Genomic DNA, 17,756 nt, shown 5'->3' with positions numbered 1-17,756 from the left:
TGCACGGCACCTATCCTCAAGAGTCCAGACTACTCCAAACCATTCATTGTCCAAACAGATGCTTCTGAGTTGGGTGTGGGAGCTGTTCTATCTCAACTGAATTTTGATGGTAATGACCAGCCCATTGCTTTTATAAGCAGACGGCTGACCCCTAGAGAGAAAAATTGGTCAGCTATAGAGAGGGAGGCCTTCGCTGTGGTGTGGGCCCTGAAGAAACTGAGGCCATACTTGTTTGGCACTCATTTCAAAATTCAGACCGACCATAAGCCCCTCTTATGGCTAAATCAGATGAAGGGTGAAAACCCCAAACTGCTTAGGTGGTCCATTTCCCTACAGGGGATGGACTTCACAGTGGAGCATAGACCTGGTACTGATCATGGCAATGCAGATGGGCTCTCCAGGTATTTCCACTTAGAACAAGAAGACTCACCTGGTCAAGGTTAGCTTATTGTCCCAACGTTTGGGGGGGGGTCATGTAGGAGAGTAGGGTCTGCAATCCTATGATCACCCGGACTTTTTGCTTTTGTTTCACTGGTTTACGACTTTCTCGGGCTGCGGGCCTGCTAATCAGACCCACAGCCTAGCTGTTCTCTCTCTAAATTGATGCATGTACCTTAGGTGCATTACCCAATTGGAACTGGGCCACCCTGTCAGACCCTGTAACTCAGGGCATCGGTGTACCCAGGGCCTACCAGGGGCTGAAGCATGTATTATGCCACCCCTGGATGGCCATCTAAATCTGACACAACTGGCTGCACGACAGCTGGGGCAACGTAGCGTACCCGCTCGTTGCTTTAGGTATAGTAGCCCTATATCTAACCACACAATGGACACCCGAGTTTCTATCAGACACTCCTATGGCAGGCCTTGACAATCCTGAAGGCAGAGTGCTTGGAATCGTGTGAATTGGGTTCTGGCCCGAGCCGAGCCCGGTTGCAGCTGGCGGAACCAAGACCCAACGGCTGTTCCATGATAACGCGTGCCATATCGGTAACTTCGGTATTGCGTTATCCAGACATGTCGAGTAAGGTGTCATACGAATCGGGATGCTACCCCCTCACCAATTCTGGCGTCGAGGTTAGCATTCCGCCCTTCTAGAGGGACACGACACGTATGTAACTGTGAACCCCGGTTAAAGTTAACTAAAGCCTCAGCTCCACAAAATGGATGCTGCCACCACAGACACGAGTCTGACCTCCTGCTGCTGGGAGTCCTTCCAGCGAGGAGAGCTTGGACAAAGGGTTTCCTGTCAAGGGCGGTGTTCGCATTGTCCCAGACAGGGTTTGTGTATTCTGGGTAGGTAGGGCTTTGCGAGAAGGTGACTGCGGAGTGGCACCCCGGTGCTCACTACGCATCTGCCGGTCAGAACCAGTTCCAGGGGCGCCAGCCCCTGACCTGGGGACAGTCCGGCAGGGGAGAGGGGTGTAACTACCCCCCTTCCTGGTCCCACCCTTAGGGCAGGACCTAGTCATGTACCCACCCCTTTCTTTAGGATAAAGGCCGGAGCGGGGACCCTTCCAAATTAGATCATCTTTGAATCAAGAATACTTTCTACGAAAGGACTTCGAGACTCTTCTCAAGATTTCTCCCTTGTGGCTAAGGAGTAGTCACCCTGCACCAGCGGGCACCATCTAAGAACTCTGCGGTTTGCTGCAAGTCCCTCCTCAAGGAATCCGACAGCCCAGCTCGACGAGAACCGGCTTCCCTGGCACCTCTGACCTCTACCCACGTCATCAGCGCAGCTGTGATCTGTGGGTGCGACGAGACCTCGAGGGACCGGCCATCAACAAAACCTGCACGCTTTCTTAATCAGCACGACCGTCGAAGCAATTCTCTGGTGAGTGCTCTGGGGTCCGAGAAGCCCCGACCCTGAGTAGCTCCAGCACCGAAGTGCAGTCTCCCAGCATCTCCACGAACTGCGTGGGGCCCTTCTGCTCGCTGCTCAGCACGTTGTCTGGTCACTAGCCGCTGGCTTGTGCCCTTCCCTGACGACATCCGACAACCAACGCTGCTGGTCTGGTTGCTCCAGACTGGCTCTTGCTTCCATCTTTGAGAGAAGCCCCCCGGACCCTCCTGGTCCACTCAAGACGCCATTTCAGGCCCACCCCGTGGCCCTGAAATCTGCCAAGGCTTGTTGCCCCAATCCTGGGCCCAGCGACGCCGACAGCATCAACCTCCGTGGGACAGCTCGCACCTCCATCCTGGTCGCCGACAACGCCTCCTGGTCCGTGAGACTGCAGAGCCCAGCGTCGCCCACTCACCTAGTCGAGGTGACGGCCAACCGGTGCCTTCCTGGTACCCTCTGACTACTGGCTAGTAGTACGAACTTGGTCCCCTCTGCTTTCAGGTATCAACGATCTCTGATCCAGGCTTGGATCTCTACGAACTATTCAGCACTGGTCGCCGGCCAGCAACTCCTTTTCTTCCGGCTCCTGGCTCGTCAGCGAAGACCCCGACGCCTGTAAGACTTGTGCAGCCGCAGCCCTCGTGGCTAGGTAACTTCGGCATTTCGGTGCCTGCATAGCCTCCTTACTCTAGGGTCCCGAGTCCCTCGCTTCCGACTTGCCTTATCGGGTCCGCCCGAGACCACTAAACTTCCCGTGTCCCCGGACACTTGTTTAAATTGTGCACTTGAAGTATTCTCCTAAGAGTTTTGGTTTGTGCTTAGTACCCTGTCCTCATAAAGAGTCCAGGGCTGTTGTGATTCTTAATAAATATTCTGTTTATTTTCATAACACTTGTGTGGTGTCCTTTCACTTGGGGTTCAAGGGGTATGTGATGGTATAACAGCTGGCTTAACACGCCCTCTAGAGTTTAGCCCGAAGACTGCTCGTATCCACGCTACTAGGATAGCTGGTCTAAGGTTGACTTACAACCAATCACCATAAGGGTCGTTGGAACGATACATAGCTGTCGCTAGAATAGCGAACGCTGCATATCGGGCCAACTTCTCACAGTACCTATATATAAGAAGGGCTCTCCTCTGCTCCCAGCCAATTACAGGCCGATCAGCCTTATAGATGTCCCCCAAAAGCTATTCGCCCGCCTCATCTTGAACCACCTGCTAGACTGGGTGGAGGCCAATGACATCCTGAGCCCCCTTCAGGCTGGCTTCAGGAAAAACACGTCCACCATGGACCAGATCTTCCGCCTCGCCTTTACTGGAAGACGGTGAGGATAGAGGGGGGAAGGCTGTACATGGTGTTTGTGGACCTGAGGTCAGCCTTTGACCTGGTCCCTCGTAAGAAACTGTGGGAGGTCTTGTTAAAGCTGGGGGTACCTGCCCAGATCCTAAACATCATAATTAGGTTACACGATAATAACTATGCGCAGGTTAGGTGTGGGAGGGACGGCAGCCTCTCACCTAGTTTCCCTGTCCGCAGAGGGGTGAGGCAGGGTTGCGTATTGGCGCTGACCCTGTTTTGCCTCTTTATCAATAATGTCATATCCCACCTGGAAAATGTTAAAGACAATGATGCCCCACGTCTGGCAGGCAGGAGGGTGCCGGCAATCATGTTTGCCGACGACACCCTCCTGCTTTCCAAGTCCCCGATGGGAATTCAGAGGATTCTGGATGGATTTGGTCTCTTCTGTAAACAACATGGTCTAGAGATCAATACAGAGAAGACCAAATTCATGATATTTAATCCACCAAAAAAAGCCAGACCTAACCCCATTCTGGGTACCGCCAGCCTTGAAAGGGTAAAAACTTTCATGTATTTGGGAGTAACATTACAGGAAAATTTATCATGGGACCCCCAGATAGCAAGATCACGTCTAAAATTATCCCAGCTGTCGGGTGCAATCTTGAAGGTGGTCAACACCTCTTCCTACAAGCCTATCAGCCCGGCGCTCGAAATGTATCAACCCAAGCCAAGGCAGCCGCAACCTATGGGAGCGAACTATGGGGGCATAAAGCAGGCCAAGAACTGGCAAGAGTGGAAAACAGCTTTTTAAGACGCCTCCTGGCTCTACCGCGAGGCTCACCGCTCTTGCCTCTGAGACTTGATATGGGTTTCCCTTCCATTGCAGAGGAGCTAGAGTCAAAGCCGGTGAGGTTCTGGCACAGGCTTTGGTCCACCAGTGAACTTATTCACTATAGGCAGGACCTTATCCACGCCATGAACCTGAATCTAGGCGATAAAATTCCTTGGCTAGCTTTTGTGAAAAAAGAACTGTACTCCGTGAACCTATCTGAGTTATGGGTGGATCCCGAACAAGGTTGCAGAAGGGTTCCTCGCAAAAGATTGGTCCAAATCTGTAAAGACTATAGACTAGCACTCCTGCTGAATGCACAAAATAGCGCCACCCTCACAGACCGATTTTTGGAATCCAAAAATTCTTATGTTTTTGAACCTTTTATGGATTTTATTTATCCCATTCTTGCGAGGAAACTGTACGTACAATGGAGGCTAGGCACTTTGCCCATAAGAACATTTACCTCTAAATGGTTAATGGGCAACGATAAAATGTGTCCAAGCTGCAACACTTACGAGGAGGATGAATTCCATATCATGTTTGTCTGCCCTGCCTACATTAAAGCCAGGAAATATTGGCTAGCGCCTCTCTGTAGAAATTTGGGGTTCAGCAACTATTTACAAGCACATAGAGTAATGAAAACCAATACTTTTGCTCATATTGTGTTTGCAGTAGCCAAATTCCTAATGGCAGTTTGGTTGGTAAGGAAGAAGAAAATCCTCTAAATGTGTGAACATTGCTATGATCTGGTTTTACCTTCTGTGTTCTTTTAGCGAGGTGGGAAAATAATGCTTTTTATTGTATTAAATGTAAAAATTGTATGAATTGTATTTTTAAACTAAACTGTATGTGTTTTATCTGCATCTTTTATGGTCTTAACGACCGAAATAAAGAATTTTTGGATTGGATTGGATATATACATATATGAATTATTTCACCACCCACTTTTAAAGTGCCTATGCATAGAGTAATACTGGTCACACGGCATAGAGATAGAAGATAGATTACATATGTTTTAACAAATACATGACAATGCTAAAACCATAGTGGCTGTTACCAATTGACCATGTGGAAAATAGTACACTAAAACATTGTTGCTTTAAAGTGCAAAATAGTCAATTTGTTGTGCAAAGATGCGAATATGTACTAATATTGTGCAAAATATCACTTTAGCTGCCGCAGTTAAATAACGCCTCAATACATTTAATATACTAAAATGTAAATAATACTTATGTATCCTACAATATTCAGTATAAATATGCAAAACATTGCAGATGGGCATCAAAGGTTAAAACTACTGAATCGTTATTGATCAGTGGTAGTATTAGGTAATAGTCAGTGAACTACTCCTTCAGTCCACAGATACTGGCGAAAACCTAAACCCAGCGGAGCAGCAGATTAATGGAGAGTAAAGATGCCTGCATATTCAATAGTTGCATCTGCTACATGTAAATGTGCACAATAATCATCATGGGATAAATCCCCAGAATGTATAATGTGACTGTCATTCTAATTTCAAGGACCATGCCCATACTCATAGGTGCAAAAACCCATTAAAGTGCAAATGTAAAGTGCAAAATTGCGAAGTTAAAAATATATAATATCATCATCATAAGTAGACTGAGCCCAATAATACCGATCCAACATATCAAGGTTATTAATAACTAATAGTAGATCCTGTTTGGCAATAGTCATTGTTGATAAAAATTCATTGGCCTTTTTTATCACAGTAAAATACGGTATTATTGATTGTATCACTCATTGTTCCCGAGGCTGGAATATGTAAGACTGAAGAACCATAAGAATACAGTGTAAAATACGGTGTAGAATACATCAATACGGTGACCAACAATTACAACACCCTGTGAATTGGTTTCTATAATATATACCACTGGGTGTGCAGACCTAGTGTTTCATTGCAAGCTGGAAAACTGTATGCCTGGGAGCTAAAAACAGTAGGAGATATGAGTATATGAACAATTCTATATTATAACAATAAATAATTATCAAATAGTTAAGACCACTCTAAGAAATTGCCTAATGTAATAAAGAATTGTTACATGGACAGAGTAAAAAGTAAATCCATGTGATTACTGATATAGACTTGTATGTAAATCTTCTGTTAAATTAAGGCCCCCTGGCTGTTTGGTATCGAGCTGCAGTATGTACTTGGTTTCCAACTTACGAAGTTTGGATACTCTGTTGCTTCCCCGTCTGCTTGCACTGACTGCATCTATGACATAAAATTTTAGACCTTTGCTGTCACTTTGATGATATTCTCTAAAGTGCCTAGCCACCGGGTATGTATTATCTTGATTAACAATGGCTCTCAGGTGCTGTAGGATACGCATGTGAACTGCGTGCTTGGTGCTACCTACATATCTGAGTTAGCATGGACATTCTAGGATGTAGATGGTGTACTCAGTCTTACAGGTATGAACCTTGCTAATCCGATGTTCCTTACTGCTAAATCCATCTGTATATGTCTTTTTGTAAATCCCATGGGTACACGATTTAAAGGTCTTACATTTAAAAAGCCACTGTTGGTTTGCATAGGGGAAATGCTCAAACAAAAAACCAAGGACATAACAGGACACAAAGGAACAATACCTTACAATAATTTTGGCAATTGTAATAACATCATTAGTGGAAACGTGATATCACATCCGATGAAAGGTTTGAAAATAAAATTGACGGTCACAGCCACTTGTGACACTTCTAATGTGGTCTACGCATTGAAATGCCTGTGTGGCAAGGTATATGTAGGCAAGACTGAAAGGAAAATAAAAACGCGGATTACAGAACATAAATCAAACATCCGTACAAAAAGCATGAAGTCTCCAGTTGCGCAACACTTTGTTGAAGAGCACCATAACATTTCACAATTAAAGTTCATCATTTTGGAATGTATTGAGAAAAAAGAAGGAAGAGACTATAATAAATATCTTTCACGAAGAGAGAACTTTTGGATCTATAGACCTAATTCGATCAAACCAAATGGTCTTAATGATCACATTGAATTTGCTTGTTATCTTTGATTCATACACTCCCTGATAATATATTGTATATACTGATTATATCCCACATTGTTGAACCGTTTAGAGCCTATAGGCGTTTATTCCTTGGCTCGTTTAGGAGCTTACTGTGTGTTTGATTCTATCATCCATTGTGTACAGATATGGTTCATTTTTTGATGTTTTGCAACCTTTGTCCACCCTAGAGCACCATATTAATACACGTGCCCTTCCACACTCCCCCATCTCATTCTATATTCCATTTCACTTTTATTATATTCCTCTTATATTTTATTTTACTTCATTTTTCATCTTTCTTATCACCCTTGAATTCAGCATAGCAAGTTTTATATTTGTCGTTTATTTTCTTAATTCGAGTACATGATCGGTGCAGTCTTTCTTCCATGCCTATTCTGAACTCTGCAAACGTGATGAGGAAGGGGTTCCGCGGCTTTCTATACCGCTTTCGTTGATATATTAATGGAGACGTGGTTGGGCGTCCCGGCGAACTTTTTGCAGAGCGTCACGATAGATTCTTCTTTTTAAGACCCTACGGATTCACATGGTGAGAGTTATGATGTAAAACTAGCTATTGGCCGTTTATTTAGTTGTTTATATCTTCGCAAATTTCCTTACTTTGCTTTTACTTTCGTCTTAAGGATTGTAAAGGCAGCCATTGACTATATTCATGTAAGACTTTACACCACATATATAACGCTTTTTCTCTGTATCTCACGTGGCACAATTTAGTTCCCCACACGGCACGATCACGGTTATTGCACGTTCGTCCTTCACACAACACGATCACAGTGTCCACACTTCTGCACATTGCAGCTAAAAGGCATAATGAGTTATGATTATATGTTATTATGATTTTAGACTTATGTACATATTCTGTATTTACAGTGTTTTCTCCCTGAGGAAGGGCAATTATAGGCCCGAAATGCATTGGAGCCAAGATAAAAATCATGTGATGTTATAAATGCAAGAGAATGAAGCAATACAAAAGGATGAAATGATTACATTATTTCATTTATAACAAATATGAACTATTGAGAATAAAACACAAAAGTCAAACGACATTATTTGTGGAGTCCTCATTGAAAGAAACCCAAAACAGTGTGCCCAAAGGGGATGCCACTAATGGTTCATTAGAAGCACACTTTGTCTATATGCATACTGACGTCTAAGACGGAAGACGCCACCATTGGAGCACCTCTAAAAATATCATACAAAACACAGATTACATGTGACTATACCACTTCAAATTAACAACACAGGCTGTGCATCTGTCTCTTACTTACCCAGACATTATTGGTCTGCCAGGGGGGTTTGTCAGGTCTTTGTGTACTTTTGGTATAAAGTAGATCAGGGGCGTCGTAGGGTTGTCCATTTTCAAGTACCTGTATTCCGCTTCTGACAACAATTTGTTGCTCCTCCATTTAGCGAGCTTCTGGTGAAATTCAAGTTGCATAGTTTTTAATTGAGCCATATTCACTCTTTCATAGTGCTGCCTATCGTTAAGTTGTTTGTAGGCTTCCTTATCATAATCATTTTGAGTTAAAAGTACAACATTTCCTCTTTTGTCGCTTGGTCAGATGACAATGTTTTTGTCTTTACTGAGTTTTGCCACCAATTGCTCATATTGGAATGTCAGTCTGACTGTCAAATCTGTGTTTACTTTTATAGATCCTTTTCTGTAGGCCTTTGAGTTTTTTATATATATATATATATATATATATATATATATATATATATATATATATATATATATATATATATATATTCTGCGTCTGTGTCCCCCCCTCCCCCCAAATGCCAGCCCCAACTGTGTGGGCCCTGTAAATTAAAGTCATTCTATAAATGCCCCTCAGTCGATTACAAATTGCAGTCCTATGTCTATGTTTGTGGAATGTCTTGGACGTTTGGTTTCAAAATCTGGCCACCCTATACATAAATGCCAACAGACTCCATTCAGGTGAAGTCTCATGATTTTTCAAGCCAAATGGCTTTATTTTTAACTATTTTCCGCCTGAAATCGTCTCTGCTTCAGTATATGTCAAAGGAGAAAGTACCACCCTCACCCGGATATTTCTTGCCATATTTCGCACTTTTCACTTTCAGAACGTTGTCATGTTGCGTGCCCATACACCAGAACAACATTGGAATCCCTCATGATTTTTCAAGCCAAAATCCCTTTATTTTTAACTATTTCCCGCCTGAAATCGTCTCTGCTTCAGTATATGTCAAAGGAGAAAGTACCACCCTCACCCGGATATTTCTTGCCATATTTCGCACTTTTCACTTTTGATACGCTGTCATGTTGCATGCCCATACTGTATACAGCAGAACAACATTGGCATCCCCTCATGAACTGTAATGGTTGTTCTTTGCCAATGCTTGTTCGCACGTAACACGTCTCCGTCAGTTTGGAGGGGGGGGGGGGGGGGTCTAAAACGACGTGTTTACTCTAATCTATAAATCACCCGTACACCATCTCATTTTGAAAAGAGAAACGTAGCCAGTCTAAAATGGCCGCCTAGTGGCGTGCTGACGTTTTCAAGCTCCTCCCAGTTTTCCTCAGCAAAGTCCCCCCAGCTTCCGGCGGAAGTTCTTGTTCACCATTTTGTTGCTCACACTGCGAGGAGAGAGGCGCGGAGCGGAAGGTTGCTGAGTTGTAAAGAGGTGAGTTTACCTTTACCCTGCCTCGAACCGACCAAGATTATGAGACAACTGCCGTGAGGGTGTATTGACGAAGAGAGAGTAATTATTTACTTAGAAAAGAGAGTCTGAGAATTGAGGCCTGAGGCTTTACGGGAATAGAGCTCGAACAGAGACCGCGAAATGGCCGCGTTTCCTGTGCACAAAGTAGTTAGTAGTTGTCCCTATCGGAAAAAAGGCCTGTTTTCGATCTTCACTCACTACTGTAGTACGCCTAGTCTACCGAGGCCTCCGCCTCCCTGGCCTTTTTTGTGTGTCCTAGGCACAGTTTCCCAACGCCGCAGACGGGCCTACGCCCGCCTCACCACACCTATGAGGTCGGGTTTTCGCCCATTTTTTTCCCGCCTAATACCCAGACTGTTCAGAAATTACCAGCAGGGACATGTGGGACGGGCAGTCTGTTAAGTCTTGCTTAATTTGTTCTAAACTGGCTTCATTTTTTAACCGAGGTACCCGCTCCTTGGCGTATAAAGTAAACATCAGGTTTTTATAGTGGTAAGAGAACTATGGTTAATGCGATTGCTGACGCCATCCATGTTTTCTAGTCTTAAAGTTCCCTCAAGATAATAAGGGTTAATGCACAGAGGATTTAATGTTCTACCGGCGTGAGACATTTTGCAAACTCTGAAGGATTTCACGATTTGCAAAAAACGCAAATTCGACAGTTATGAAAAGACCGCGCTTTTTATAAAACTGCCCGCGAAATGTGGAGAGTACATGAACTGATATGATTTGGTGTCCACGAGGCCGACAAAGGCTCGTGTAAAGATTAAGATTTTTTTTGTCGCTTATATTCCCAACTTTTGGTAAACGAGGACATCTTGTGGCCATCTTGTAGGTGTACACCCACACGAAATGAGGCTAGGCAACCTGGTTTGCAATGCGTGTTGTAGGGAGCGAGGCCCCGGGAAAAAAGTCTTCAAACTATGGGGCGCGCCCCCTTGGGTCTGTTACTGCATTCCGGGGGGGGCTGCCTCACACACGTGCATGAAAAAGTATAGGAACTGTGATCCCGAGTGTTATGGGGACTGAGCTCATTGAGTGTGGTGGCAGTTTCAAAAAGGTGGCTAAAAAGAAACCCTTTTGTTAGGGTTTTGTTATTTAATGTGCAGATCCGTGAAGGCAAGAAAGTAGTTAACAAAGTGAAATTAAAAGCTTAACAATAAATGACCTTGTGCCACACTTTTTTTTTTTAAACAGTGCAGAGACTCCACCCAAAGGTGTTGGAGCACTTTGCATGAGCCTAGTTGCGTTAAACATGGTCACAATTTTTTAGGCACATGAGATTACGTGATTTGCCCAGAATCAAAGTATTTTGAGCATGATTCCCCACATTTTAGGAAGTGTCTTAATCACTCCCTCTGATAACCTTACATAGCCTCTTTAAAATTACAATTTTGTAACCATGAAGTTTAAAGCTACTCCAATTAAATGCTGGTGAGAAGGTCTATTTAGGTCGTTGTACCACACCGCCCCCTTTGTTTTTAGGCAAAAGCACCTAAAGTTCGGCATTAAACGCTCAGACGGCTGTTTTGTAAATGAGGGAAGAGGCAAACAGGGATGCATTCATATGCAGCATAGCCCATCCATTGGATCCTTTAGCCTCAGAGTAATGAGAGGAGAAACTCAAAATGATTCATTTCTCAGCTGCTGAACTGAAAATAAATATATATTTGGATGCGTGAGTATTTCCTTTCAGGGATATCCTTATGCATTCCTTTGTGATGGCTGAGGCAAAGCTGTACTTTCTGGTCTGATCATCTCGAAGTAATATTTGTATCGGAGTTACCGTATGCCTATGGAAACCGTACTCCACTACCACAAGTTTCTCCACCCACTATGATTCTGCGTCTAGGGTTCCTGAGGAGGCGGTAACATGCCCCAAGGATCCAGGAGGCACTGCTTTCCGGCAGGGGTGCATGCATGTGTGTTGGAACATCCCAGGGACTATGGCCCCTCCCCGCAAGGTTAGGATTGGAGTTGTGCTTCTGCAGAGCGGCAGAAACTGTAAACGTGCCTATTTCAATGTGGAATACTCTGCTAAAACGTTTTATTGATTTGAAGCTGAAAAGGAATGATTCGGAGTAAAATAAGGTGCAGCAATAATGCCGCAAAATTGTCATTTTTGTGACGCAAAAATTGCATACTTATGCCGCACTATCCTGGTGGGGGGGGGGGGGGGGCAGATTTTCTACTGCGCAGTACATGCACGGAGAAAGTTTTAAGGATTTAAGATAGTATAAAACCAACGCTGAAGACCTGTTGAATTTCTGCCATGTACACATCCCATCACTCTTAAGACATTACAACAAGAGCCGTAGAGCAAATAGTGAGTGTACATTGGTTAACAGTCATAAGTGACTGGTCGGATTTTTGGGTCAACGTCTAAAACGTGTACTTCATCATGGACTTCTGCACAAGGGGGAGGTGTAGCTAGGTCTTTTTCCTTCAGTCTTTTATTCCTCCTGCGATGGTTATAATAAACACTGGGAATCATTTAAAAAAATGGGGTGAAAATCAAAATATTCAAAACTGAATACTCCTAAATTACATTAATTTTCAACGTTTGAATGCACTTGGGCGAATAAATTGACCAACCTACATTGTTATGCGTAACATGTATTAGAGGGTGTGATAGTCACAAAAATATTAGGTCCTATGAAAATATGTAACTTTGCTATTGGAATCAATTTCAAACAGCCTGTTCATTAAGCTTCATTAATAATGATCATAGTTGGAGAAATTAGCACATATTTATTTGAGAAATGAGAACATATTTAATTGCCAAGTTAAAAGGTCATACGGCCTACAGAGAACATGGCTCACTTTTTTAATAAACGTCTTGTCCCAAGCAATTGGTTAAATAGTCCCATGTGATCTGAAACTCCAACATCAGTTCTAGGATTTGAAGCAAACATTTATTAACATCTGGAGTAAAAGCTACATTATATTATTTAGCTCTTGTTTTTGGGCATGCTAAAAGTAATAATATAGTTAATCGTGTTAAATCCAATATTTGGTGAATAGCGGCACTGGAGTACTACAGGGAAAGGTGCACTTTTTTATGTATTACTTAAATTCACGAGGTACATTGAATTTGCACTTTTTTGTCACATTTTTGCCTTCTCGGTATTTGATTATCATAACAGGGTAATCCTTTCCGCAGGTAAGGCAATTCCTTACTTCTGCACCTAGACATTTTGTGCAGATCGCAACTTTTTAGGTTGAATCTAACCCGACATTTGGCTAACGATATCTTGGGGACATTTGAAAAGATTCCCTGGTAATTCGTTTCTGCCCTTTGCTTACTATTTGCTTTGTAACTCACATTCACTTGATGGCTTTGTGTTAGGCTGTCCGGCTTGAGTTCGTCCCTCCCTTAGAAGATATTCTCTTTACTGTGTTTCTCTACCAGGGCTTGCTTTTGGTAAACGGGCCTTTAAATCTTGTTTTTATCTTGCCACGTTTACTTTGCATTCAAAGATGGAGGTCCAATGTCAGGCTGTCTTCTGAGGGAGCTTGGTGTTAACTTTTCTTTCTCCAACTTCAGTGAGGCTATTTGTGACAATTGCTGGGGCTGTGAAAGGAAAGGCTTTTTTTCTACCACACAACAACATTTAGATGTCTGTTAAGGAACTGCAGATAATTCAGAATATATCGGAATTAGGATGGCACAAATTGCCAATGTTTTTAAGTGTTGTGAAATAAGACAAAAATCAGACCAACAGGTGATGCTGTTTGCAAATATTGTTTGCACCCTGTATAATTTTCATTAAAACTACAGTCCTTTGCAAATGTAATGGTCATTTCAATTGAAAATGTGTTGTCTGTAGTTGCATTGCGCTACCACATTAGTCTACGACATGACACTCCAGTCCGTCCACTATGACACTCACGCCCCTCCATGACCCTGCGCTTTGGCAACCGCTCTTCCCAGCTAAACGCCACTGCGTGCCGCTTTCCTCCCCTCTAATCTACTCACTACTTCACTCTACGACACTCCATGCCATTCCTCTCTATGCCACTCAATTTTACTTCACTGGGCTTATGCAATTCTGCTCTACTACACTCCGGCACTCTACGACAGTCTACTTCTCAATAGACCACTCTTCGACCCTTTGCGCAACTCCCTTTGCCCCACTCCACATTAATATACTCCCGTACACTCTTCCACCCATGACCCTCTTTCACGACGTACTGTTCTATACCAAGGCTAGAACACTTTAAGAAAGCGAATAGCTCTTGCGTCTGTATCTGTTTACAGTTCATTGTCAACCTAAAATGGATCGTATACGCTACATTTAATGTCTAAATGTTTGTTCGCACTCTTAATTTCTCTGAATGTGCTTTACTTAAAAACGGTATCCACGTCCTTTGGAAGATTCTTGTCCTGCAGATGATGTATATTTTTTCACCTTGAGTCTGACAACACCTTTCTTTTTTCAGGAGCACAGTCTATTGCATCTCTGACGTGTTAACCAGTGTTGCAAGATGGTAAAGATCTTCGTCGGAGGGCTTTCCTCCTCGGTCACCAGCGAGGACCTGAGAGGGCTCTTTGAGAAACACGGCAAGGTAAACGAGTGTGATGTCCTGAAGAACTATGCCTTTGTGCACATGGAGCGTGAAGCCGAAGCCAACAAGGCGATCAATGAGCTGCACAAGCATTCCTTCAAGGGCTCCACTCTAACGGTGGAGTATGCCACTTCGAAGATTAGAAATGCCACCAAAATCTACGTGGGAAACGTTTCCAGCAAGGTCACCACTTCTGACATCAAGGCCCTCTTTGAGAAGTATGGGAGGGTAGTGGAGTGTGACATTGTTAAGAACTATGCCTTTGTCCACATGGCCAGAGAACGTGATGCCATGGATGCCATCGTGAACCTCAACGACCACCGTCTAGAAGACCAAAAGCTCTTTGTAACCCTGTCCAAGAGTAATAATGCTAACAAAGGGGAAAGAGGTGGCCCAGGTGGCCCAATGTCACACTCTCCTCCACCATCCTCTAGCTATTTCTTCCACCGGGAGCGTATCCCTCCACCACCGCCTCCATCCTATTCGTCTAGGTATGACCGCGATTACTTGGAGCGGTACGCCTATGATCTGTACGACCGTGCTTCATTGCGGTCTGCCTACGACAGGGTCCTGGGCTCTTCTTCATTGTCTTCAGATGCAGCCTTGTCTGCCGCCGCCTCGGCCTTGTTGCCCTCCTCTTACAGGGAAAGGAGTCCTATAAGCAGAAGATCATTGTCTCAGTATGCTGACCATTACAGCCTAAGCCCAGGGTATGGCCAAAGCTACAGCCAGAGCTACACCTCCCCATACTCTCATTATAGTGTGGGGGCTGGCTACAGTGCCGAAGATTACTATGAGAGATACAGCAATGGATATACAAGTCATTCGTACTAAAGTATCATGGCCTTTAAGCAGTGGGGTAGTGATAAAAGCTTAAATGTCTAGAATTGCGTCTTTGTCTAGATCTCAGTAACGAGGATTGGTAATGTATATGACCTCCTCTTAAAACTTAACATTTTCACAAGATGTAGTTGTTTAATGTTCGCATGCACCAAACTATGGTGCCCTGCTGTTAATGCAAGTAAACTAGAAACTGTTTTTGTGGCTTTCGGCCCTAACTCACCACACAGACACACTTTGACTTGAGCTGAATTTTTTTTTTAATTTTGGTTAATTCATCAGTTTGCCTCGGAAGTCATCTAAGCAGCAGCTGAATCTGTAAGTAATGTTTCACTTGTATTTTTTTCCTCGTGGGATGTCACTAGTTTAGGGGAGTGGTTGTGGGTATGGCGCTGACCGTTAACGCACACCACCGTGGTACTCTTAACACGAAAAAAAGAAAGCGCAGACCCTGTTTCCCGAGCGCCAAATGGGTCTGCCTGTTTCATGGGTGACCACAACATTCGACCGTCATCTTAAAAATGTCCCCATGGCAGCGGCATTGGTATTGAGTGCTGATAAAAGAGAACCGCTGTCACACGAATAGCTGGAGAAACCGACTATCCAAAAGTACCTAAGATGACCGCTGTCTTCCGAACGTTTAAAATGTGACCGCTGCGTTTATTGCGAAATCTGCCGAGATGACCCGAATGTTTGAAACTTCGCAGCCGCTTCGCCAGTTACGAAAAAAAGAGAGCCGCTAACGGATGAACCGTGGACGTTATTTTTTCCAATATAATTATGGTTGTTGGTATTTTTTTAATCAATTTTAGGGGGGAGTTTACTGTTGAATTGTTTTCATTGCCTGGCTCTGCAAGCCCCCTTTCTTTCTAAGCTGGAATTGGGTCCATCTAGGGTTTATTTTTTTTTAAAAGAAAAACCTGGAATTCAATGTAGAGCATTATGTTCTTGTGTCTGTAGCTTCAGTTATTAAAATGACGAGGTTTTGTGTGAATGATAAGTTAGATTTGTCAACTGTCCCACTTTATGTGCATTATTAAACAAACCACTTTTACAGACCGCCTATCATTCTAGTCTCCCTTTGCCATGTGCGCTTTTTACCGCTTAAAATGTAGTTATCTTGTGTGTGAAAACATTTACTCTAAACTTGGTATCCTGTGGTATCCATCAAGGAACAGTCAGAAGCGTCTGAGTTTCCCACAGAATTGTAAGTATTAAACGATCGTAGTAAGTATGTCTTCCGCCCTTCCACCTTTAGAATCTCTTGCCGATGGACTGTTTTCGTTCTCGAACGCCTTTATGGTGCACTTTAGGTACATAGACTAGTTATGAATTAGCGCTCATTGGTGTGGTGTTCTCTTTAAACCCTCTCCCATGTTGTGTTGAAGGGTGCGATGATTCTTATGGGGGTCGATGGTTTTCACGTGATGTGGACAAGCAAGCCCCTTCTCTAATTGTGGTTAAAGACCATAACACTCACTGATCGTTTTAGGCTTCATGCTAGGCGGCGAGGATTACCTGTGCGCTGTACAGTAAACAATGTTTCTGTGGCTTATGGTTTTGTTTTATTAGCATTGCCTACATAAAAAACAGGTTTCTAACCTGTTAGGGACTCCAAAGTCTCCTTTTATCTAGCTAGAATGTGAAACTGCTCGTGTCAATGATTTTCTCGATGACCAGCACCATATGTTGTCCTATATGTGCCCTCCCATGCTTTCGAATTCTGTTTCAACGAGTGCCCTTTTCAACATTTAGAGTTCAGGTGAGGCCACTGTCTTGAGTCCTTTTGATCAAGATTTGTTGTGACCACTTTTTCTTGTTCCCTGAAGATTTTGAGTGTGCATTGCGTTTCATAGAAGACTAAGTCAACTGTAGCCATTGGCTTCCTTTACAAGTGTGGTCCCCTTACCTCTGAAATGCTCTGACATCAATCACAGGTTTTCCACTTATGTAGCTTTTAGAGTAAGATGTTGCATCGTTTTAGGCAGAACGTGAAATATAGAGGCTGTGCATGGCAGCCTTCCTTTGACATTGCTTTTGGCAGGCATATAACACTTTCTTTCATTAGCCTGTTTTTGTGTAAGACTTATTTGAAGTGTTTTGATGCAGATAGATGCTGGTGCACACACGAGTTAAGCATGTGCAGATTATCACTTATACGAATTCATCTCACTACGTACATTGTTAAAGATAGACCCACATTCATCACCAGTCCGAATTAATGAATAATTGGTTTCCATACTACTTTACTCCATGCTAGGCTACTCTTAGTGAATTATAGTTTATTTCTATTGTCTTTTGAGCAAATTAAATTACTATTTTAAGACTACCACAGTACGGTCCCTTCAGTTGTCTCACCCACATGTTGAAATTAATTTTGTTTAATTTTCTTTAAAGACACCTGGTTCGCTGTACCCACATCGTATTCATAAACTCCCTAAAATGTCTGCTGAATAAGTTAAATTGTTTATATCGGTTTCCCACCTCTCCTCTATATACATCATATAGAGATACGTTTTGAGAATGGCGCCTCTATCAAGGGGCGTAAAGGGCCAGGATTGGGAAATTTTGATTGGAAGGGTGGCGTAATAGGTCTGAGGCCGAAGACTAATTTGGCTGGCTTACATTTTA

At 43.4% G+C, this 17,756-nt stretch overlaps 1 protein-coding gene across 1 annotated transcript; it reads left to right on the top strand.

The window, feature by feature from the left end:
- Nucleotides 1-9,497: 9,497 nt before the first annotated feature.
- Nucleotides 9,498-16,188, top strand: LOC147691886 (RNA-binding protein 14-like). The gene is made up of 2 exons (XM_086938162.1): nucleotides 9,498-9,677; nucleotides 14,160-16,188. The coding sequence occupies exon 2, from the start codon at nucleotides 14,205-14,207 to the stop codon at nucleotides 15,117-15,119; it is 915 nt and encodes a 304-aa protein (XP_086794288.1). The 5' UTR covers nucleotides 9,498-9,677; nucleotides 14,160-14,204; the 3' UTR covers nucleotides 15,120-16,188.
- Nucleotides 16,189-17,756: the final 1,568 nt, after the last annotated feature.

This window comes from Lissotriton vulgaris, chromosome 9, assembly GCF_964263255.1.
Source record: "Lissotriton vulgaris chromosome 9, aLisVul1.2, whole genome shotgun sequence".
In the NCBI taxonomy this organism is placed as follows: domain Eukaryota; kingdom Metazoa; phylum Chordata; class Amphibia; order Caudata; family Salamandridae; genus Lissotriton; species Lissotriton vulgaris.
The sequence above is the reverse complement of the archived record's forward strand: the minus strand, read 5'-3'. Positions and strand labels throughout refer to the sequence as shown.